The following is a 26500-nucleotide window of genomic DNA, read 5'->3' on the forward strand; positions in this document are numbered from 1 at the left end:
ACAGTATAGTATGGGGAACTATCTCAATAGGATGACTAAAGACAGTATAGTATGGGGAACTATCTCAATAGGATGACTAAAGACAGTATAGTATGGGGAACTATCTCAATAGGATGACTAAAGACAGTATAGTATGGGGAACTATCTCAATAGGATGACTAAAGACAGTATAGTATGGGGAACTATCTCAATAGGATGACTAAAGACAGTACAGTATGGGGAACTATCTCAATAGGATGACTAAAGACAGTACAGTATGGGGAACTATCTCAATAGGATGACTAAAGACAGTATAGTATGGGGAACTATCTAAATAGGATGACTAAAGACAGTACAGTATGGGGAACTATCTCAATAGGATGACTAAAGACAGTACAGTATGGGGAACTATCTCAATAGGATGACTAAAGACAGTATAGTATGGGGAACTATCTCAATAGGATGACTAAAGACAGTACTGTATGGGGAACTATCTAAATAGGATGACTAAAGACAGTATAGTATGGGGAACTATCTCAATAGGATGACTAAAGACAGTACAGTATGGGGAACTATCTCAATAGGATGACTAAAGACAGTACAGTATGGGGAACTATCTCAATAGGATGACTAAAGACAGTATAGTATGGGGAACTATCTCAATAGGATGACTAAAGACAGTATAGTATGGGGGACTATCTCAATAGGATGACTAAAGACAGTACAGTATGGGGAACTATCTAAATAGGATGACTAAAGACAGTACAGTATGGGGAACTATCTCAATAGGATGACTAAAGACAGTACAGTATGGGGAACTATCTCAATAGGATGACTAAAGACAGTACAGTATGGGGAACTATCTCAATAGGATGACTAAAGACAGTATAGTATGGGGAACTATCTCAATAGGATGACTAAAGACAGTACAGTATGGGGAACTATCTCAATAGGATGACTAAAGACAGTATAGTATGGGGAACTATCTCAATAGGATGACTAAAGACAGTACAGTATGGGGAACTATCTCAATAGGATGACTAAAGACAGTACAGTATGGGGAACTATCTCAATAGGATGACTAAAGACAGTATAGTATGGGGAACTATCTCAATAGGATGACTAAAGACAGTACAGTATGGGGAACTATCTCAATAGGATGACTAAAGACAGTATAGTATGGGGAACTATCTCAATAGGATGACTAAAGACAGTACAGTATGGGGAACTATCTCAATAGGATGACTAAAGACAGTACAGTATGGGGAACTATCTCAATAGGATGACTAAAGACAGTATAGTATGGGGAACTATCTCAATAGGATGACTAAAGACAGTACAGTATGGGGAACTATCTCAATAGGATGACTAAAGACAGTACAGTATGGGGAACTATCTCAATAGGATGACTAAAGACAGTATAGTATGGGGAACTATCTCAATAGGATGACTAAAGACAGTACAGTATGGGGAACTATCTCAATAGGATGACTAAAGACAGTACAGTATGGGGAACTATCTCAATAGGATGACTAAAGACAGTACAGTATGGGGAACTATCTCAATAGGATGACTAAAGACAGTATAGTATGGGGAACTATCTCAATAGGATGACTAAAGACAGTACAGTATGGGGAACTATCTCAATAGGATGACTAAAGACAGTATAGTATGGGGAACTATCTCAATAGGATGACTAAAGACAGTATAGTATGGGGAACTATCTAAATAGGATGACTAAAGACAGTACAGTATGGGGAACTATCTCAATAGGATGACTAAAGACAGTACAGTATGGGGAACTATCTCAATAGGATGACTAAAGACAGTATAGTATGGGGAACTATCTCAATAGGATGACTAAAGACAGTACAGTATGGGGAACTATCTCAATAGGATGACTAAAGACAGTACAGTATGGGGAACTATCTCAATAGGATGACTAAAGACAGTACAGTATGGGGAACTATCTCAATAGGATGACTAAAGACAGTACAGTATGGGGAACTATCTCAATAGGATGACTAAAGACAGTATAGTATGGGGAACTATCTCAATAGGATGACTAAAGACAGTACAGTATGGGGAACTATCTCAATAGGATGACTAAAGACAGTACAGTATGGGGAACTATCTCAATAGGATGACTAAAGACAGTACAGTATGGGGAACTATCTCAATAGGATGACTAAAGACAGTATAGTATGGGGAACTATCTCAATAGGATGACTAAAGACAGTACAGTATGGGGAACTATCTCAATAGGATGACTAAAGACAGTACAGTATGGGGAACTATCTCAATAGGATGACTAAAGACAGTATAGTATGGGGAACTATCTCAATAGGATGACTAAAGACAGTATAGTATGGGGAACTATCTAAATAGGATGACTAAAGACAGTATAGTATGGGGAACTATCTCAATAGGATGACTAAAGACAGTATAGTATGGGGAACTATCTCAATAGGATGACTAAAGACAGTACAGTATGGGGAACTATCTCAATAGGATGACTAAAGACAGTACAGTATGGGGAACTATCTCAATAGGATGACTAAAGACAGTATAGTATGGGGAACTATCTAAATAGGATGACTAAAGACAGTACAGTATGGGGAACTATCTCAATAGGATGACTAAAGACAGTATAGTATGGGGAACTATCTCAATAGGATGACTAAAGACAGTACAGTATGGGGAACTATCTCAATAGGATGACTAAAGACAGTACAGTATGGGGAACTATCTCAATAGGATGACTAAAGACAGTATAGTATGGGGAACTATCTCAATAGGATGACTAAAGACAGTACAGTATGGGGAACTATCTCAATAGGATGACTAAAGACAGTACAGTATGGGGAACTATCTCAATAGGATGACTAAAGACAGTATAGTATGGGGAACTATCTCAATAGGATGACTAAAGACAGTACAGTATGGGGAACTATCTCAATAGGATGACTAAAGACAGTACAGTATGGGGAACTATCTCAATAGGATGACTAAAGACAGTATAGTATGGGGGACTATCTCAATAGGATGACTAAAGACAGTACAGTATGGGGAACTATCTCAATAGGATGACTAAAGACAGTACAGTATGGGGAACTATCTCAATAGGATGACTAAAGACAGTACAGTATGGGGAACTATCTCAATAGGATGACTAAAGACAGTATAGTATGGGGAACTATCTCAATAGGATGACTAAAGACAGTACAGTATGGGGAACTATCTCAATAGGATGACTAAAGACAGTACAGTATGGGGAACTATCTCAATAGGATGACTAAAGACAGTACAGTATGGGGGACAAAGAGATAACTGGCTGGCTGACTGACTACTACTCTCTGAGCAGAGATGAGATGACTTTAAGGAATGAAGAATAATAGTAATATACACAACTGAAATATTTTATTATTTCATAGTAATTTCCTATTTTTCTATTGATGTATACCCAGTGTGGACCTGACAGAGACAATGGTATATGTTTAATGTTTTGAATGTTCACTATTTTTGGCTTTGGAATTTCCATTAAAAAGCTTTTTTATTTTTTTAACCTGTGATTTAAAACAAAAATACACTCGAACTGAAACCGAACCAACCTCAAAAAGCACCAATCACTCAGCACACAGAGAGAGAGAGAGAGAGATACAGAGAGAGAGATACAGAGAGAGAGATACAGAGAGAGAGATACAGAGAGAGAGATACAGAGAGAGAGATACAGAGAGAGAGAGAGAGATACAGAGAGAGAGATACAGAGAGAGAGATACAGAGAGAGAGATACAGAGAGAGAGATACAGAGAGAGATACAGAGAGAGAGAATATAGGGTCTACATATCTCACCTGGTTGAGTGTTTTCTGTAGATGTGGTGTTCCCATGCGGTCAGCTATGTGTCTGTATCCTGGATGAGACAGGAAGAACTTCCTCTCTGCACCCAGAGCTGCTTTAATATCCTTCCTGCCATCAATATCCTTCTGACTACGATTCACCACCCCAATGTAACCTGGAGAGGAGGAGAGGTGGTTATTACCCTGTTATAACCTGGAGGGAGCAGGTTATAACAGGGGTGTGTGTGTGTGTGTGGGTGTGTGTGTGTGTGTGTGTGTGTGTCACCTCTGCGTAGCGGCAGTAGTTTATTCTCTAGAATGTCCCGTGCGTCCGTCCCCTCGTCCATCAGGTCCAGCTTGGTGATCACTCCGATGGTACGTAACCCTGGAAACACATAGGTCATCTCCATGGCAACATTCCACTCTCAACAAACACCTCTCCATCCCATTATATGAATAGATCAGGTAAGAGTTCGACCACTTTTATGCAGCAAAAACAGTCAAATATTTCCAAATCGGATTTTAGTAACCCCATTGTGGGCCTGTTAGAACAAATAAATAATGACCGATTTGCCTGACACACACACACACACACACACACACACACACACACACACACACACACACACACACACACACACACACACACAGAGACGTAACCCCTCTACATAGACTCTGCCCCCCCCTCCCTACCTTGAGGGTCGACCTCCTTAGATATCTTGAGAGCATCAGAGTTGGCCAGATCCTGGTTAGCTGGAGTCACAGCCAGGATCAGACAGGATTCTTTAGTTATGAACTGCATATAACAGGATCAGACAGGATTCTTTAGTTATGAACCGCAAACAACAGGATCAGACAGGATTCTTTAGTTATGAACTGCATATAACAGGATCAGACAGGATTCTTTAGTTATGAACTGCATATAACAGGATCAGACAGGATTCTTTAGTTATGAACCGCAAACAACAGGATCAGACAGGACTGTTTAATTATGAACTGCATATAACAGAATCAGACAGGATTCTTTAGTTATTAACTGCATATAACAGAATCAGACAGGATTCTTTAGTTATGAACTGCATATAACAGAATCAGACAGGATTCTTTAGTTATGAACTGCATATAACAGGATCAGACAGGATTCTTTAGTTATTGACTGCATAGAATATATACGTTTTAGCACATAACATAGAAGATAAAACTATATTACTTTAAAGAGGCAATCAGCAGTTGAAACAATAATAAAGCTCTCTACTGACACCTGTTTCAGTAAAAAGCTGAGGGATTGGTCTGGAGAAATGTAACCCCTCTCAAATTCATAGGCAGAGCTCTGGATGCAAGGACTGACCATCCATGATATCAACATGATCGATTTAACCATGTTTTGAGGCTATATAGTGTTTGTTTACATTTTCATTGTATACAACAACAACAACAGAAGTAAAAGGAGCTTCTCTTCTGGGTTCTGATGCAGTGTGACAGATGAACTAAGCTCATGAAGCACTAACACCTTGTATTCTTCAAGAGTCAATACGTGCATATCATTCACTTATAACTGCAGATTGCCCCTTTAACATATACTTAGTTACCCCCTTCCCTTTAACATATACTTAGTTACCCCTTTCCCTTTAACATATACTTAGTTACCCCCTTCCCTTTAACATATACTTAGTTACCCCTTTCCCTTTAACATATACTTAGTTACCCCTTTCCCTTTAACATATACTTAGTTACCCCCTTCCCTTTAACATATACTTAGTTACCCCCTTCCCTTTAACATATACTTAGTTACCCCCTTTCCCTTTAACATATACTTAGTTACCCCCTTTCCCTTGAACATATACTTAGTTACCCCCTTCCCTTTAACATATACTTAGTTACCCCCTTTCCCTTTAACATATACTTAGTTACCCCCTTTCCCTTTAACATATACTTAGTTACCCCCTTTCCCTTTAACATATACTTAGTTACCCCCTTTCCCTTTAACATATACTTAGTTACCCCCTTCCCTTTAACATATACTTAGTTACCCCCTTTCCCTTTAACATATACTTAGTTACCCCTTTCCCTTTAACATATACTTAGTTACCCCTTTCCCTTTAACATATACTTAGTTACCCCTTTCCCTTTAACATATACTTAGTTACCCCCTTCCCTTTAACATATACTTAGTTACCCCCTTTCCCTTTAACATATACTTAGTTACCCCCTTTCCCTTTAACATATACTTAGTTACCCCCTTTCCCTTTAACATATACTTAGTTACCCCCTTTCCCTTTAACATATACTTAGTTACCCCCTTTCCCTTTAACATATACTTAGTTACCCCTTTCCCTTTAACATATACTTAGTTACCCCCTTTCCCTTTAACATATACTTAGTTACCCCCTTTCCCTTTAACATATACTTAGTTACCCCCTTTCCCTTTAACATATACTTAGTTACCCCCTTTCCCTTTAACATATACTTAGTTACCCCCTTCCCTTTAACATATACTTAGTTACTTGACATGTACTTTGTTACTCTTTGGATATGAATTACACACAACATAGAAGATATACTATATTACTTTAATATTTAATGAGTAGGTATGTCCAAACTTTTGACTGGTCCTGTATTATCTGCATCAAAAACACAGGTGACTGACTCCCTGAAACGTTCTAACCCAAAGTGAAGACATTTCAGGCTGAGGAGTGAGTTTCAATCACTCAATCCCCTTCTGTTACCCACTGAATAGAGAATAGGGTGCCATCTGGTCAAAAGTAGTGCACTATCTAGGGAATAGGGTGCCATCTGGTCAAAAGTAGTGCACTATCTAGGGAATAGGGTGCCATCTGGTCAAAAGTAGTGCACTATCTAGGGAATAGTATGCCATTCTGGTCAAAAGTAGTGCACTATCTAGGGAATAGGGTGCCATTCTGGTCAAAAATAGTGCACTATCTAGGGAATAGGGTGCCATTCTGGTCAAAAATAGTGCACTATCTAGGGAATAGGATGCCAGTTTGGGAATAGGGTGCCAGTTGGGACAGTAACCACAGTCTCTGACCTGCATCAGCATGTCTCTGATCTGGTGCTCGATGTCGATTGGCTGGTCTCCCACCGCTACCTTAGTCATCCCTGGTAGATCTATAAGAGTCAGGTTTAACACTGAGGAGGGAGGAGGGAGGGAGGGAGGGAGAGAGAGAGAGGAGGGATGGGAGGGAGGGATGGGGTAGGGAGGGATGGATGGGGAGAGTGGGAGAGGAGGAGGAGGTGGAGGGAAGAAGGAGAGGGAGAGAGGGAGGGAGGGAGGGGGAGAGCAGGAGAGGAGGAGGAGGTGGAGAGAGGAAGGAGAGGGAGAGAGGGAGGAGGGAGGGATGGGGAGGGATGGAGGGGAGAGCAGGAGAAGAGGAAGAGGTGAAGGAAGGAAGGAAGGAAGGAAGGAAGGAAGGAAGGAAGGAAGGAAGGAAGGAAGGAAGGAAGGAAGGAAGGGGAGGGAAGGGAAGGAGGAGGAGGAGGTGGAGGGAGGAAGGAGAGGGGGAGAGGGACGGAAAGAGTAGGGAGGAAGGTGGGAGGAGAGAGGGAGGGAGGGATGGAGAGTGGGAAGGAGGGAGGACCAACGAGTGAGGGAGGGCCAGAGAGAGAGAGAGGGAGAGATTAAATGATTCAATTCAAATGGAAAATATATTTGCTCATTGCTCATCAATCTACACAGAGGGAGGTTTACACAGTAACGAGGATGTTCACAAAGGGGTGTAGATGGGCCTTGGACTGAGAGATGTGTACCTGACCTAGACTGAGAGATGTGTACCTAACCTGGGAGATGTGTACCTAACCTGACCTGGGAGATGTGTACCTGACCTGACCTGGGAGATGTGTACCTAACCTGGGAGATGTGTACCTAACCTGACCTGGGAGATGTGTACCTAACCTGACCTGGGAGATGTGTACCTAACCTGGGAGATGTGTACCTAACCTGACCTGGGAGATGTGTACCTAACCTGACCTGGGAGATGTGTACCTGACCTAACCTGATAAATGTGTACCTGACCTGACCTGGGAGATGTGTACCTAACATGGACTGAGAGATGTGTACCTAACCTGACCTGGGAGATGTGTACCTGACCTGGGAGATGTGTACCTAACCTGACCTGGGAGATGTGTACCTGACCTAACCTGAGAAATGTGTACCTAACCTGACCTGGGAGATGTGTACCTGACCTGACCTGGGAAATATGTATCTAACCTGACCTGAGAGATGTGTACCCGACCTGACCTGGGAGATGTGTACCTAACCTAACCACTGACTGTAGCAGAACATAGGATGTCATTAGAGATGTTGGTGGCTAGAAAACCATCTGATAGACTCAGTCCTAGATATATCAGTGAACCATGGGAGACTGGTAGGGACTATCTGATACAGTCAGTCCTAGATATATCAGTGAACCATGGGAGACTGGTAGGGACTATCTGATACAGTCAGTCCTAGATATATCAGTGAACCATGGGAGACTGGTAGGGACTATCTGATACAGTCAGTCCTAGATATATCAGTGAACCATGGGAGACTGGTAGTAAATGTAAGTCTCCAGCTTCAGCAATTTTTGCAATTCGTTCCAGTCACTGGCAGCAGAGAACTGGAAGGAAAGGCGGCCAAAGTAGGTGTTGGCTTTGGGGATGACCAGTGAGATATACCTGCTGGAACGTGTGCTATGGGTGGGTGTTGTTATCCTGACCAGTGAGCTGAGATAAGGTGGAGCTTTACCTAGCAGAGACTTATAGATGACCTGGAGCCAGTGGGTCTGGCGACGAATATGTAGCGGGGGCCAGCCGACTAGAGCATACAGGTCGCAGTGGTGGGTGGTATAAGGGGCTTTGGTAACAAAACGGATGGCACTGTGATAGACTACATCCAATTTGCTGAGTAGAGTATTGGAAGCTATTTTGTAGATGACATCGCCGAAGTCGAGGATTGGTAGGATAGTCAGTTTTACTAGGGTAAGTTTGGCAGCATGAGTGAAGGAGTCTTTGCTGCGAAATAGGAAGCCAATTCTAGATTTGATTTTGGATTGGAGATGTTTGATGGAAAGTTTACAGTCTAGCCAGACACCTAGGTATTTGTAGTTGTCCACGTATTCTAGGTCAGAACCGTCCAGAGTAGTGATGCTAGTCGGGCGGGCGGGTGCGGGCAGCGAACTGTTGAAGAGCATGCATTTGGTTTTGCTAGCGTTTAAGAGCAGTTGGAGACCACGGAAGGAGTGTTGTATGGCGTTGAAGCTAGAAGTTAATGGTTACATGGTTGCGGTCACTGATAAGGTTGGATAGCTGTGGATTAGTGAGGAATGTGGGCCGAGGTCAGGTCACTGATAAGGTTGGATAGCTGTGGATTAGTGAGGAATGTGGGCCGAGGTCAGGTCACTGATAAGGTTGGATAGCTGTGGATTAGTGAGGAATGTGGGCCGAGGTCAGGTCACTGATAAGGTTGGATAGCTGTGGATTAGTGAGGAATGTGGGCCGAGGTCAGGTCACTGATAAGGTTGGATAGCTGTGGATTAGTGAGGAATGTGGGCCGAGGTCAGGTCACTGATAAGGTTGGATAGCTGTGGATTAGTGAGGAATGTGGGCCGAGGTCAGGTCACTGATAAGGTTGGATAGCTGTGGATTAGTGAGGAATGTGGGCCGAGGTCAGGTCACTGATAAGGTTGGATAGCTGTGGATTAGTGAGGAATGTGGGCCGAGGTCAGGTCACTGATAAGGTTGGATAGCTGTGGATTAGTGAGGAATGTGGGCCGAGGTCAGGTCACTGATAAGGTTGGATAGCTGTGGATTAGTGAGGAATGTGGGCCGAGGTCAGGTCACTGATAAGGTTGGATAGCTGTGGATTAGTGAGGAATGTGGGCCGAGGTCAGGTCACTGATAAGGGTGGATAGCTGTGGATTAGTGAGGAATGTGGGCCGAGGTCAGGTCACTGATAAGGTTGGATAGCTGTGGATTAGTGAGGAATGTGGGCCGAGGTCAGGTCAGATGATAAGGTTGGATAGCTGTGGATTAGTGAGGAATGTGGGCCGAGGTCAGGTCACTGATAAGGTTGGATAGCTGTGGATTAGTGAGGAATGTGGGCCGAGGTCAGGTCACTGATAAGGTTGGATAGCTGTGGATTAGTGAGGAATGTGGGCCGAGGTCAGGTCACTGATAAGGTTGGATAGCTGTGGATTAGTGAGGAATGTGGGCCGAGGTCAGGTCACTGATAAGGGTGGATAGCTGTGGATTAGTGAGGAATGTGGGCCAAGGTCAGGTCACTGATAAGGTTGGATAGCTGTGGATTAGTGAGGAATGTGGGCCGAGGTCAGGTCACTGATAAGGGTGGATAGCTGTGGATTAGTGAGGAATGTGGGCCGAGGTCAGGTCACTGATAAGGGTGGATAGCTGTGGATTAGTGAGGAATGTGGGCCGAGGTCAGGTCACTGATAAGGGTGGATAGCTGTGGATTAGTGAGGAATGTGGGCCGAGGTCAGGTCACTGATAAGGTTGGATAGCTGTGAATTAGTGAGGAATGTGGGCCGAGGTCAGGTCACTGATAAGGTTGGATAGCTGTGGATTAGTGAGGAATGTGGGCCGAGGTCAGGTCACTGATAAGGTTGGATAGCTGTGGATTAGTGAGGAATGTGGGCCGAGGTCAGGTCACTGATAAGGTTGGAGAGCTGTGGATTAGTGAGGAATGTGGGCCAAGGTCAGGTCACTGATAAGGTTGGATAGCTGTGGATTAGTGAGGAATGTGGGCCGAGGTCAGGTCACTGATAAGGTTGGAGAGCTGTGGATTAGTGAGGAATGTGGGCCGAGGTCAGGTCACTGATAAGGTTGGATAGCTGTGGATTAGTGAGGAATGTGGGCCGAGGTCAGGTCACTGATAAGGTTGGATAGCTGTGGATTAGTGAGGAATGTGGGCCGAGGTCAGGTCACTGATAAGGTTGGATAGCTGTGGATTAGTGAGGAATGTGGGCCGAGGTCAGGTCACTGATAAGGTTGGATAGCTGTGGATTAGTGAGGAATGTGGGCCAAGGTCAGGTCACTGATAAGGGTGGATAGCTGTGGATTAGTGAGGAATGTGGGCCGAGGTCAGGTCACTGATAAGGTTGGATAGCTGTGGATTAGTGAGGAATGTGGGCCGAGGTCAGGTCACTGATAAGGTTGGATAGCTGTGGATTAGTGAGGAATGTGGGCCAAGGTCAGGTCACTGATAAGGTTGGATAGCTGTGGATTAGTGAGGAATGTGGGCCGAGGTCAGGTCACTGATAAGGGTGGATAGCTGTGAATTAGTGAGGAATGTGGGCCGAGGTCAGGTCACTGATAAGGTTGGATAGCTGTGGATTAGTGAGGAATGTGGGCCGAGGTCAGGTCACTGATAAGGTTGGATAGCTGTGGATTAGTGAGGAATGTGGGCCGAGGTCAGGTCACTGATAAGGTTGGATAGCTGTGGATTAGTGAGGAATGTGGGCCGAGGTCAGGTCACTGATAAGGGTGGATAGCTGTGGATTAGTGAGGAATGTGGGCCGAGGTCAGGTCACTGATAAGGGTGGATAGCTGTGGATTAGTGAGGAATGTGGGCCGAGGTCAGGTCACTGATAAGGTTGGATAGCTGTGGATTAGTGAGGAATGTGGGCCGAGGTCAGGTCACTGATAAGGTTGGATAGCTGTGGATTAGTGAGGAATGTGGGCCGAGGTCAGGTCAGATGACGGGAGAAGGAACAGTTCTATTAAACACGTCACTTGACTTCCTGCCTAGCAACATAGATGTAGTGTTTAGAGGTGCAAGCAGAAGACTCTGTCTGAAGGAGGGTATAAATACTGGTGCTGCTGGAAACTTTGTCTTGTGCAGCTGTTTGACCCAGTGGGTGAATACATTTGGTTTGAGCTTTGACTAGTTGTCTATTAGTTGTTCACTCTGTTTATCAGAACCTAACAAAGCATAAGTGCATTCAGGACTGTGTACTTTGTATTTTCGTGTGTGCCTATGTTTGCATGCGTCTGTGCTTGAACATATGTCCGTGAGTCTCTCTCTTTCTCGCTCTGTGTGTGTGTGTGTGTGTGTGTGTGTGTGTGTGTGTGTGTGTGTGTGTGTGTGTGTGTGTGTGTGTGTGTGTGTGTGTGTGTGTGTGTGTGTGTGTGTGTGTGTGTGTGTGTGTGTGTGTTTGTGTGTGTGTGTGTGTGTGTGTACCATTAGGGGAATAGACTCGGAGGTTGATGGGAACAGCAGAGATTCCCTTATTGGACCCAGTGATGCGATCAGTCTCGGCCTCAATCTCCAAACGCACCTCATCAAAGTCCACAAACTTACGACCTTTACAATGAAGGAACTCAGCATACTCTGTTATTAAGGAGAGAAGGATGGAGGGATAGAGAGAGAGGGATAGAGAGAGGGAGGGAGGGACATAGAGAAGAGATTCAAGGGAGAGAGAAATCATCTGTAAGTCACCACAAAAACGAAGCATGTCATGACTTGTTTGTGAGAGACTTCAGAAAGTATTCACACAACTTGACTTTTTCCACATTTTGTTGTGTTACAGCTTGAATTACATATTGATTAAATTCAGACTGTGTTACTGGCCTACACACAATACCCCATAATGTCAAATTTGAGTTATGTTTTTAGAATTTTTGACAAATTCATTAAAAATGAAAAGCTGAAATGTCTTGAGTCTATAAGTAAACACTGGAGTTGCTTACCAAGACAACATGAAATGTTCCTGTCTGGCATATTTACAGTTTTGACATAAATCAACTTGAAAATCTCTGGCAAGACTTGAAAATGGCTGTCTAGCAATGGTCAACAACCAACTTGACAGACCTTGATTATTATGGAAGCTATTTTGGTCAAGATGGGGGATTTTTAGACAGGGTCCCATTCTAGAGTTCTAAGGTGATTTTTAGACAGGGCCCATTCTAGAGTTCTAAGGTGATTTTTAGACAGGGTCCATTCTAGAGTTCTAAGGTGATTTTTAGACAGGGTCCATTCTACAGTTCTAAGGTGATTTTTAGACAGGTCCATTCTAGAGTTCTAAGGTGATTTTTAGACAGGGTCCATTCTACAGTTCTAAGGTGATTTTTAGACAGGGTCCATTCTACAGTTCTAAGGTGATTTTTAGACAGGGTCCATTGTAGAGTTCTAAGGTGATTTTTAGACAGGTCCATTCTAGAGTTCTAAGGTGATTTTTAGACAGGGTCCATTCTAGAATTCTAAGGTGATTTTTAGACAGGTCCATTCTAGAGTTCTAAGGTGATTTTTAGACAGGGTCCATTCTACAGTTCTAAGTCATTCTATGGTGAGATCAGTTTTCTACATTTCTTCCTCATTCTCCTTTACTGATACTTTATCATAACATGTCTTCATGTGTCTTCGTCTGTGTGTGAGTGTGCTTGCATTCCTGTGTGTGTGTGCGTGTGTGTGCATCCCTGTGTGTTTGTGCGTGCTTGAGTGTGTGTGTTTGTGTGTTTGTGTGAGTGAGTGTGTGTGCATCCCTGTGTGTGTGTGTGTGAGTGTGTGTGCATCCCTGTGTGTGTGTGTGTGTGTGTGTGTGAGTGAGTGAGTGAGTGAGTGAGTGAGTGAGTGAGTGAGTGAGTGAGTGAGTGAGTGAGTGAGTGAGTGAGAGAGTGAGTGAGTGAGTGAGTGTATCCACCTGCTTGGTTGTTGACCAGTTGAAGGACGAGAGGTCTGCGGGTCACAATACCAGAGCCTCGGGGCAGAAAGTCCCTTGAAGAAACACAGATTATTTAACACACACACACACACACACACACACACACACACACACACTGAGGTCACTCAATGATTTCCATAACATGTTCACTGTTAATAATTGTTCATCACACTCTTAGCATTTCTTTTCTATGTAGAACCTAAAATGGTTCTTCAGCTGTCCCCAGAGGAGAACCCTTTCAATACCCTTTTTTTGGTTCCAGATAGAACCCTTTTGGTTCCAGATAGAACCCTTTTCGTTCCAGGTAGAACCCTCTTGGGTTCCATGTAGGACCCTTTCCAAAAAGGGTTTTCCTACGGGGACAGCCGAAGAACCCTTTTGGAACCCTTTGTTCTAAGTGTCCACTTTTTTGGATGTAACATTGTGCTTTGGCCCTATCATCAATACGTCACGCCAACAAAGCTAATGGCGCTATCATCAATACGTCACGCCAACAAAGCTAATGGCGCTATCATCAATACGTCACGCCAACAAAGCTAATGGCACTATCATCAATACGTCACGCCAACAAAGCTAATGGCGCTATCATCAATACGTCACGCCAACAAAGCTAATGGCGCTATCATCAATACGTCACGCCAACAAAGCTAATGGCGCTATCATCAATACGTCACGCCAACAAAGCTAATGGCGCTATCATCAATACGTCACGCCAACAAAGCTAATGGCGCTATCATCAATACGTCACGCCAACAAAGCTAATGGCGCTATCATCAATACGTCACGCCAACAAAGCTAATGGCGCTATCATCAATACGTCACGCCAACAAAGCTAATGGCGCTATCATCAATACGTCACGCCAACAAAGCTAATGGCGCTATCATCAATACGTCACGCCAACAAAGCTAATGGCGCTATCATCAATACGTCACGCCAACAAAGCTAATGGCACTATCATCAATACGTCACGCCAACAAAGCTAATGGCGCTATCATCAATACGTCACGCCAACAAAGCTAATGGCGCTATCATCAATACGTCACGCCAACAAAGCTAATGGCGCTATCATCAATACGTCACGCCAACAAAGCTAATGGCACTATCATCAATACGTCACGCCAACAAAGCTAATGGCGCTATCATCAATACGTCACGCCAACAAAGCTAATGGCGCTATCATCAATACGTCACGCCAACAAAGCTAATGGCGCTATCATCAATACGTCACGCCAACAAAGCTAATGGCGCTATCATCAATACGTCACGCCAACAAAGCTAATGGCGCTATCATCAATACGTCACGCCAACAAAGCTAATGGCGCTATCATCAATACGTCACGCCAACAAAGCTAATGGCGCTATCATCAATACGTCACGCCAACAAAGCTAATGGCGCTATCATCAATACGTCACGCCAACAAAGCTAATGGCGCTATCATCAATACGTCACGCCAACAAAGCTAATGGCGCTATCATCAATACGTCACGCCAACAAAGCTAATGGCGCTATCATCAATACGTCACGCCAACAAAGCTAATGGCGCTATCATCAATACGTCACGCCAACAAAGCTAATGGCGCTATCATCAATACGTCACGCCAACAAAGCTAATGGCGCTATCATCAATACGTCACGCCAACAAAGCTAATGGCGCTATCATCAATACGTCACGCCAACAAAGCTAATGGCGCTATCATCAATACGTCACGCCAACAAAGCTAATGGCGCTATCATCAATACGTCACGCCAACAAAGCTAATGGCGCTATCATCAATACGTCACGCCAACAAAGCTAATGGCGCTATCATCAATACGTCACGCCAACAAAGCTAATGGCGCTATCATCAATACGTCACGCCAACAAAGCTAATGGCGCTATCATCAATACGTCACGCCAACAAAGCTAATGGCGCTATCATCAATACGTCACGCCAACAAAGCTAATGGCGCTATCATCAATACGTCACGCCAACAAAGCTAATGGCGCTATCATCAATACGTCACGCCAACAAAGCTAATGGCGCTATCATCAATACGTCACGCCAACAAAGCTAATGGCGCTATCATCAATACGTCACGCCAACAAAGCTAATGGCGCTATCATCAATACGTCACGCCAACAAAGCTAATGGCGCTATCATCAATACGTCACGCCAACAAAGCTAATGGCGCTATCATCAATACGTCACGCCAACAAAGCTAATGGCGCATTCATCAACACGTCACGCCAACAAAGCTAATGGCGCTATCATCAACACGTCACGTCAACAAAGCTAATGGCGCTATCATCAATACGTCACGCCAACAAAGCTAATGGCGCTATCATCAATACGTCACGCCAACAAAGCTAATGGCGCTATCATCAATACGTCACGCCAACAAAGCTAATGGCGCTATCATCAATACGTCACGCCAACAAAGCTAATGGCGCTATCATCAATACGTCACGCCAACAAAGCTAATGGCGCTATCATCAATACGTCACGCCAACAAAGCTAATGGCGCTATCATCAATACGTCACGCCAACAAAGCTAATTGACTAATTGAATTGAGAGAGAGGGAAAGAGAGATGGAAAAACAGTGAGAGAAAAGAGAGAGGGAGAGGGAGAGAGAGAGATACAGGGAGAGAACGAGAGGGGGAGATTGAGGGAGAGAGATAAAGGGAAAGAGAGAGACCGAGAGAGATAGAAATAGGTCATTTGACTCTCGATAAGATGGAAATCAAATCATTTGCATCAACCCAGGGCCCTGAAAGCGTGTGTGTGTGTGTGTGTGTGTGTGTGTGTGTGTGTGTGTGTGTGTGTGTGTGTGTGTGTGTGTGTGTGTGTGTGTGTGTGTGTGTGTGTGTGTGTGTGTGTGTGTGTGTGTGTGTGTGTGTGTGTGTGTGTGTTAAATCCAGGACAGTAAGGGGGAGGGGAAGACGGACAGTCAAGTTTCTCCCAACCAACCACTATTGCACATACACACACACGCATACAGTACTTTAGGGCTGACCCCAATTAGTTGACTGGTCGATTGTCTGGTCGTTAGGCTGTTGGTTGACCAAGATTGTTTTAGTCGAGCAGTAACAAATACATATATATTTGCGCCCATCTCAGGGCACTAATCCATTGCGGAGGCCTAGACTAAAAGCCTATTTATACTTGATCCGAAAATATGGTCTGAGGCTCCATATGGAGGATGTGATGCAATTGCAGAGCCTCCAGAGGCAAGCAGAGGCCAAACGGCGCTCCCTACCGCATCGCCATGCGCCTCCCAAATGTTGTACCAATGCAGAGGGCTCTGTACAGCTCTGCATTGACATGATTGGTTGACGGTAGGTGGGGGGGCGGAGACATCCTGTAGAAAACACAAACTCACTTCCTTAACAACAGCTCTGCACTGCTCTGCCAAGTGCAAGAAGCATGAATTCCCTGGCTTCTACTGAGGCCGTATCACCATAAATGCTGCATTGCCAATACAGAAGTCAGATTGACCATGCAGCGCCCAGATGCACAATGTACTTCTCTCTGCAGAATGCACTCTCTCCCGCCAATTTGTGAACATTGTTTCATAACTTCATTGTGAATTGTTTGCGTCTGATTGTTGGTGTCTATCAATTCCCCATTATTTATATATATATATATATATATATATATATATATATATATATATATATATATATTGTCATGACTGTCCTGATCAGGTCAGGGTACAGGAGACCACCACCCTACAGATTATCTCCCAAACCCCCAACAGAGGAGGAGAGATCTAGGGGTCTGAAGATGTGGGGGTTTTATGACACCTCATGCCCATAATACAGAGAAATTCCTTTGTCCTAACAATGGAGAACTGGCCTCAGAACCTTAAACATGCAATAAAGGGACTTTGGAACAATGGTTTCCGGCAGCCACAATGGTGGTTATGACGAAAAGTGGAATATTAAAATGTATGTAACTTTTGTATTTGTTTTTAAAGGTTAAGAGATGACGTTATTATGAAAACATTGTACCTTTAAGAGTTTTCCCAGTATATGCCTGATGTTTATACATTGTACGCTGTTTGGAAAATATCCAAATCAAACAGAATGTTTTGATAAAGATGAAATGTGAAGTTAGTGTCTAAAATCGGATTTTTAGCCAAATCTAAGCCTTGCCCCCTTGACTTGGTCCGCCCAGAGAATCGCCCTAAAGGCTGTTACACCCACTTCTGACCCGAGGGTATAAGACAGGAGAGTGAAGAATTAACAGGAAGACTATTGACCCCAAGCTGCAGCCAAGGTCTAACAAAGTCGACGAACCCCAAAACGAAACACAAGGTTGAAGACAAAGAAATATTTTTCTACACGAGCTACGGATGAGTAGCTGTGTCTAAGCGGGTGAATTCAAGCCGAACCACCCAGCCTCCACTCTCCATTGAATCGTGGTATCGACACCATTCGAGCCGAAGCTGTGAGCTCTGAGCTACAGAGCTGTCTGTCCTCAGAAGACCCCTTCCGATCAAGGGTGAGGATCAGACCACTTAGCCAAGAAGGACACTGACATCGTGAGGACAACCAGAGAGTTGCGCCGGAGAACTGCGTCATTTAGAAGCCTAAACGACCCACGCGGAGCTTCCCACCTGAGAACTCCAACACGTAATTACACCATTATATTCTGACCCATAAGAGCGGCAGTTCGGGGCAAGGCTAATTTTAAATAAGCATGGCTGACAAATGAACCCAAATGTATATTTCTCTCGTGTACTTCCTTTATTTCTCTCTCTTTAAAATCCCCATTTTGGGTAACAAGCGCCAGAGTGTGTTGGCCCGTTGTACTAAGTCCTAATCAATAGCTAGACTGTGTTTTGTGTATGTGCATTTTTATCATCATTTTAGCTTGCTAGTAAATAAATAATCAACTAAGATTGGTGTGGTAAATTCAGTGGTAAAGCCCGGGTCCGTGCAGATTCCCGGATTATACGATTTTCAGATTATGAGACTGTAGAGGAAATTGATTAATTTAGCGACTGTTGTAATCGATATTCTGATATCCTTTGAGTTAATTTGGGAAATAGAAACTCAATCAAAACAATGTTCCCATGGTGCCCCAGGTTAATGAGTTAATAATTGCTTGATTCATTGCTTAATTCATTTAATCACGTAATTATAAACCGTTAATCATTCGATGAGCAACAGTCGTCACATTAACTAATACAACGTCACGACATATGGTGCCCCGTGTGAGGAATCTAAAATAGGACTAGGCCGCACTGTTGTGTTATTCCATATCAATTGTGTAGCAATATATATACATTCCATTAATAGCTATAGGCAGGACTAGTGCGGGAGAGAAGTGTGTGTGTGTCGTTCCATTTGACCCAGATACTGGTCGGGAGAGAACGACCCCTGTTGTATATCTGACCAAAGCCAGTGTGAAGGGGGTCTACTGAATGCTACGAGCTAGGGCATATGTACCAGCCGATGCAGGCATTCTGAGAAATAATACTAGTTGGGCCTAACGTAGTGTTATTTCTGTCGATCGCTTTCAGGAGTGATCTGACTCGGTCATAAGTAATTCCTAGAGCAGAGGACATATGAGCCAGCCATGACGGAAATTAGAGTAGATATATTCGTTTGACCGAAGCGAAGTTATTATCTCTCTACCTCTCGCGTTTGGTAACGGGGAGAGGTTAAGGGTTGAACGTGAGACGTCACCAAGTAAACCCGTTCCCTTGTTGGAGGGAACATCCCTTGTGCGGCGAGGGGGAAACCCCGCGCAAGGAAAGCTGAGCCTTGCGCCAGATGCTAAGCTAACAAAGGGGAGCCGCCATTTTTGTTTTCCTCTTTGTTCATAGTGAATTCCCGCGTTAGACGGGAATCCTGTGTGACCTCAGCTTGGGCTATCCGTAACCTCTGGCGAAGAATCGCCAGTCATTTTTCGTGAAATAAGTCAGGTTACGCTGTAGGATATCAAACCAGTCTTAACTGATTAGATATCATTGTCTTGTTCAATTTTATACATACATTAAATTGATACACTACCTCTCCAGGTTGGTTATGGGAATAATACACACACGAATGTGCCATAACCAATGAGACATGGTTAAACTGTTCCACGTTAACTTAGATATAGCAACTATTTCAGGTTAATTAAAGCTAATTCCTTTAGCCTATATGGGGTTGACTAATCATTCAAATTGATTAATAGATTAAAGCTGTTTTACCAGCTTAATGGTGTTTAGGTAGACTTTTTAACAGTTTTGTAAAATTCTATTTTCACTGATACCCTGTCGATTTTAGCTTGTGTTAACAGTGACCTCCGGTGGTGAAGAATCACCAGTAATTATTTTTAAATAATTCAGGTTATGCTGTACGATATCTAACCGGTCTCAACTGATTGGATATCATTGTCTCGTTCAATTTAATATACATTAAATTGCTACACTACCGTCCAGGTTGGTTATTGGAATAATACGCAAACTAATGTGTTCTAACCAATGAGACATAGTTAAACTTTTCAATGTTAACTTAGATATAGCAATTACTTCAGGTTAATTAAAGCTAATTCCTTTAGCCTATACGGGGTTGACTAATCATTCAAATTGATTAATAGATTAAAGCTGTTTTACCAGCTTAATGGTGTTTAGGTAGACTTTTTAACAGTTTTGTAAAATTCTATTTTCACTGGTACCCTGTCGATTTTAGCTTGTGTTAACAGTGACCTCCGGTGGTGAAGAATCACCAGTAATTATTTTTAAATAATTCAGGTTATGCTGTACGATATCTAACCAGTCTCAACTGATTGGATATCATTGTCTCGTTCAATTTAATATACAGTAAATTGCTACACTACCGTCCAGGTTGGTTATTGGAATAATACGCAAACTAATGTGTACTAACCAATGAGACATAGTTAAACTTTTCAACGTTAACTTAGAGATAGCAACTCTTTCAGGTGAATTAAAATTAAAATTCCCAAATAGCCGATACAGGTTAGATTTATCATTAAAATCGATTTAATCAATTAAACCTGTTTTGGCAAGTTCAGTAATAACCAACTCACATTACTGACCCAGTCTTGATGATTCATTGACGTTTACAAACTGAGTTAAATCGTGTTTGCAGCCTCCAACTAAAAACCCCAAACATTACGTAAATTGAAATAACTGACAATCATAATAATGAGCAATCCATCAGATGGGTTTCCACCCATTTCCCCTCTAATCAGTGGACCTTCACCCACGGAAAGATTGATCGCGGACCTCAGCAACGATGCAAATCCTAACTATGCCGAGGGGCTGAAAATGTTAGATTTCAATGCCATAAGCGAGAAAAATGCAGACATTGCGACAGACGCTCTTCAAAATAGACCATCAGGCGGAGGCCTTGTGAAGGTTCTCTCCAGTTTAGCCCTCAACTATGCCCACCAGCAGAGATGGACAGTGCACCAGTACCTCAGTGCCCAGCAGAGGCACGAGCAGGAAGCTGGGGAGTTCAAGGTACAGGTGGAGAGAACCAGGGAGCTGGCATCGAAAGCCGAAAAAGATAAGCTACTGCTAGCTGAGGAACTGTGTGTGAGAACAGATAAATTGGAAGACCTGTCTAACACTTATAACAAAGAACGCGAACAATCTCTTGACCAAGTCCGTATTCTAAAAGAACAACTCGGTTTAGCCAAAACTAAATACGATGAAGTCCACGCGAAACTAGATGAATCGGAAGAGCTAGTTAGAAAACGGGGCGAGCAAATTGATGCCCTACAAACGGTTGTGAATGAAACCACTCAAAGCAATAATGCTCTATTCCAAAAGCTGCAGACCAAAGACGATCAGTTAATGAACACAATGACCAAGTTGGAGGACAAAACAGCAGAACTCATTGAAGTCGCTGATTTAATGAAGGATGAGAAAGACCAGGTGAGAAAGTTGGAAAATGTGACCTCTAAACAAAAGGAGGACATCGCATCACTGGATCTCTCACTCCACACTCGCAACCTCTCCCTGCAAACCATGACAGATAAGTATGAGGCCGAGCGAAAAAAGGGCGACACCTACGTGTCGAAAATAAACACCCTCAACTCCCAGGTGGACTCTGCGATGCAGCATAACACCACCCTTAGGTATCATCTGGAGGAACTCCAGAACAGTCACGCGCTATCGCGGGACAACCAAACCAAGCAACCTAGCTCACATCCGGAGCTAAGAGAACGAGGGAATGTAGATGACAGGAGATTTCAGCCTCTTTCTCTTGGCCATTCGGCCCACAGTGAATTGGGGCCTCCTCGCCAACACGACCACAGCTTGACTTTTCCTCTTGGCCTCTCGGCCGACAATTCTCCACGGGAGAGTGCAGATGCTCCCCGCGCACTTGGCGGGGATCGCCTTGACAAAATCGTCAAAAACTTCCGCCTCTTCGACCCCGTTCCGGGAAAGCCAAACGACACTGAGACATTCTTAGCAGACATAGAGGACGCCTTGGATGGCTACCCAAACGCTACGAATGCAGACAGGCTCTATCTTTTGAAGCGAACGTCCAACAGACACGTGACAAGGTTCATCCGTCTACAAGAGCAACACGTGCAAAACGACTATGCTAAACTTGCCACGGTTTTGAAAATAGAATTCAGTGGTTCTGCGACTCGCAAACACGATAGTTCGTTGGCTAACAATATCAGACAAGCTCGAAATGAACACCCACAAGCCTACTATCACCGGCTTCGTTCAGCTTACTTTGGCATGCTCACTGAAACAGGAATGGAAGACCTATTGCCGTTCAAACAACTTTTTCTGTCAAACATGTCTCCCAACTTCATTAACTACTTGGGCCCTACTGCCCACGTCGGGTTGCCAATCTCGACGCTCCGAGAGCTGGCAAGCACCGCTTTTGAAGCATCAAAAGCAAGCCGGGCTAAGAGCCCGGACACCTCGACTTTCGAGCTTAGGCGGGAACCATCACTCGAATTAGAAGGGGCTGCATCAGGGACATATGCTGTAAAAGAGGACGATCAAAGGGGGTGGCTACCAAGTAACCACCACCCCGACAACCACCGCCGTAACAATAGCTACGATGAACGTCCCCAATCTAACAGGTCCCGTAGAGATCAACCTAGCCGACATGCCCCTCCGCCTAACTCTCACAAAGGGTCAGGACACAAGGGTAATAAGCGTAACAAGGGCAACAAATTGTTCAACAATGATTTAAACGCTAACCGAAATGATATAGAAGCTCTGATAAAAGATGTACTGCATCGTAAGAAATTTGAGAAAGAGGACAAGGATAAATCCTCATGACTAGGCGTAAAATCGTTGGAAACCGAGTCCGCCGAAATTCATGCAATTCAAGAGGACGCAAACATTTCCATTACCCCCGCCCCCACTCGAATCCCTGTCCAGGTACCGCCCGTTCTAGACACAAGCCCGCAGGTTTTGTCTACAGACTTGGACACGGAGGTGGAGATGCACGAGATAAGCAGCTTTGTAACAGATGATTCCTCTACCATTCCGATAGAGGACCCACTGGGTCACGTAGGTAACTTATCTGTCTTGGAAATCGACGCAGATTACAAACCGCTCCGTTCTCCCAACCCACTCCATTTTGTTGGGGATATGACGAGAAAAACCAACTCGAACAGGCCATACCTTAGAACAGTCCTGGAGGACTGTGTGACCTGTCACGCTCTGATAGATTCGGGTTCAACAATTTCCCTCATATCCGAAACCTTGCTGGATGAACTAAAAAGGGCAGTGGACCCAACAAAACGATGGTTGAAAACGGAACATTGCGATACGAATCTTCGAGGTTTCACTCAAGCTACCTCGCCCCTAACCAAACGTCTCCTACTTAAACTCAACTTCGAAAGCGTGTCACTGATACACCCCGTGTATGTGACTAGCATCGAAATCGAACGAATGCTGATTGGGAGTGATTTAATTGACCGTTTGGTACCACTAATGGATTGGAAAACCAATCAAATCTGGTCACAGATACCTATGCCAACTCCGTTGACTTCGCCACATTCTTCCAAGGCTACCTGCCATACATTGTGCAACGAAGTGGGTCCGACGTCAGCATCTGACGCAAACCCTGTGAACTTGGCCATGAGCCCGCCATTTGTGGCAAAGGACAATGTGAGTTCGACTCGGAACTTAACCGAACATGTGGTTTTCTTGTGCGGCTTGGGTGATTCACCAGCCGACACTTACCGCCCTCCTCTGATAGGGGGCGTGTGCCTAAACGGCACTATGGCTGAGGATACCAGGCTGGCCACCTGGTCAGAAAAATCAGCAATCAGTTTGGAAATGTTCAACGAAATTTCGAAAACGGCTAACTGCCATCCCCTTGTGCCGAAAACGTTTAGATTTCCACTGGGAACGACTCCCCAGACAACACTCACCGCAATAGGGGTGTGTGCGCTATCGATCCGCATTGGAACCAAGGAATTATCCCACTACCTACTGGTTGTCGCGGACCTCCCACATACAGTCTATGTGGGAGCGGACATTTTGGTAAGATTGGGTGTTAAACTTGATACCATACACCAAGTTCTTTGGTCTTTGGCGCAGCCAAACCAACATGCCTTGTCTTTCGACCCGGTGCGAATGGCTTCCGGGCAGACTATTCCTGAAGCTTGCAAGACGATAACTGAGTCCGCCATGTTGATACCGGCAAGAACCACAGAGGTTTCTGTAAGACTGAACCTGGCGCCCGGATACCGGATGGAAGGCACCACTGCGTTCTTCCAACCCTCTCCAAAACTATTCGACTTGGGGCTAACTATCAATGGTAACCCACTGTTGGAACTAACCACTAGATCCACTTACCTCCTGGTACAAAATCTGACTCAAGCGGATATTTCCATTCCTCGGCACACTCAGCTAGGAACATTGATCGATTACGCCTTCCATGATTTTGAACTAGTTGTTCCTGTGATTGGGCCTCTTCCGTCCTCCCTAGACCTAGATGGCGAGGGAGGTACGCTGTTTACTTGTCAGTCAAAAGCAATAGCACTAACTCCCGTATTGCCACTGGACGACACATCGGCATTCCGGCTGGATGCCGATCCTGACAGCAACCTGTTAATATACTCCATCGTCACGGAGGATGATATTGCGTCTCCTCCTGCATGCGAAGTACACTCTTGTGAGAAAACAACCGATGACTCTTCCAAAGGTGACATGCCGTCACCACCCGATGAAGACCTGTACAATGTCGCCGAACCATATCCTGGTTTCCATGCACTGGTAATACAACTACTGTCGGAGGCTGATGCACTTGTCAATGACACTGAACGCCATCAGTTGAGAGAATTGTTTAACAAACACAGTGAGATCTGGTCGACAGACTCGCTGGATTGCGGGGTTACGGGTATCCATGTGGTGCGTATTCCTACGCCACCCGGAGCAACTCCTACGTTCGTTAGACAAGACAAAATCCCGCTCGCAGCATACGCAGCAGTACAAGAGATTATCGATTCCTTATTAGCTAAATGGATAATCAGGGAATGTAACAGTACGTACAGCGCTCCCGTGTGGCCCGTTCTGAAACCAACGGGTAAATGGCGTCTTACCATTGACTATAGACAACTCAACAAACTGGTTCCGTTGTCTCGTTGGCCAATGACACAGCTCGACCAAGAGTTGCCAAAGGTGGCAAACGCCAAGTACTTCTCCACAGTCGACGTGGCAAATGGTTTCTGGACCATGACAGTCGACCCGCGTGACCAACACAAGTTGGCTTTCTCTTTCTCGAACAAGCTCTTCACGTTCAATCGTTGCCCATTCGGGTATGCGAACTCCCCCTCAGAGTTCAACATCTTCCTGCACAAGGCGATGCCAGACGCAGCCTCTAGGGGGACGATAATTTACGTGGACGACGTTCTCATGAGAAGTGAGACTTGGTCACATCACCTCAATGAAATGGACCACGTTCTCACCCAACTCGGGACTGCAGGGGATAAGTTGGCCATCATGGAAGGGCAATGGTGCAGGACCAAGGTAAACTACGTTGGGCTTCTGGTGGGTGCCGAGGGCATCCTGCCACAGTCTAACCGAATCCAAGCAGTCCGCAACATCAAAACACCTACAAACCTTCACGAGGTGCGCAGCTTCTTGGGAGTATGTAATTACTCCCGTCAATTCATCGAAAACTACGCCGACTTGTCAAAACCGTTGACTCACCTTCTTCAGAAAGACACCCCATTCGTTTGGGATGCCACTCACAACGAAGCGGTGGCTTCCTTGAAAAACCTGCTTTGCGAGGTACCCTGCCTGGTATACCCCAACAAAGACAAGACATTCTTTTTGGAAGTCGGTTTCTCAGAGCACTGCCTTAGCGCTGGGTTGTACCAAAAATACGACCAAGACAAACGTGTGGTTGCTTACGCGAGCAAAACACTCAACCCCGCCGAACACAAATACTCAGACTGCGAAAAAGCGCTGCTGTCGACAGTCTGGGCGATCAAACACTTCACCAGTTATGTCGGCGGACAAAAGGTGATCATAGAAACATGTCACCAGCCTGTGACTTTTCTGAAAAGCCAACGAATCCGTGAGGGTGCTGTACACAACAGCAGGATAGCGGCTTGGCTCAAGACGCTGCAGAGCCATGATGTACTAATCAACTACGCAAAAGCAAAGAACCTGCCTTTGGGCAGTGCTTTGGCGGTGTGTCAACACTGTGGTGACGATGAAACCGACTCCGGACCACCCCCGCGTGACATCGCTCCGCCATTGCCTTCGAACCATCACTATTTCGAAGAGAACGTGTGTCTCGACATGCCGATGGCATTTGTAGATGGCTGTTCTTACCGCCATCTAGACCACTTGCAAGCTGGGGTGGGATTGGTATGGCACAACGACATTCCGTGCAAACCACTTCAATTTCAGCTTGGCAACAAGACCAGCCAGTTTGCAGAAGTGGCTGGCGTGCTGATCACCCTGCAAACAGCGGTGAAACACGAATTGGCAGAACTGGCGATCTGCACCGACTCTAACTACGCGAGACTCACCTTCTTATGCCACTTGCCGTTTTGGAAACAAAAGCACATGAC

The 26500-nt window shown here is 44.6% G+C and overlaps 1 protein-coding gene across 2 annotated transcripts in view; it reads right to left on the minus strand.

Moving 5' to 3' along the window:
• The window catches only part of LOC115147764 (dynamin-2), a 71180-nt gene that overhangs the window by 34041 nt on the left and 10639 nt on the right, over window positions 1-26500 (minus strand). For both annotated transcript variants that reach the window (XM_029690057.1, XM_029690056.1), the window contains exons 2-7: window positions 13470-13543; window positions 12011-12160; window positions 6863-6963; window positions 4510-4612; window positions 4103-4201; window positions 3832-3992 (exon numbers count right to left, since the gene is read on the minus strand). In XM_029690057.1, coding sequence (XP_029545917.1) covers window positions 3832-3992; window positions 4103-4201; window positions 4510-4612; window positions 6863-6963; window positions 12011-12160; window positions 13470-13543 — 688 coding nt within the window. The remainder of the gene's footprint in view (window positions 1-3831; window positions 3993-4102; window positions 4202-4509; window positions 4613-6862; window positions 6964-12010; window positions 12161-13469; window positions 13544-26500) is intronic.

Source organism: Salmo trutta, chromosome 14 (genome assembly GCF_901001165.1).
Source record: "Salmo trutta chromosome 14, fSalTru1.1, whole genome shotgun sequence".
Taxonomy (NCBI): domain Eukaryota; kingdom Metazoa; phylum Chordata; class Actinopteri; order Salmoniformes; family Salmonidae; genus Salmo; species Salmo trutta.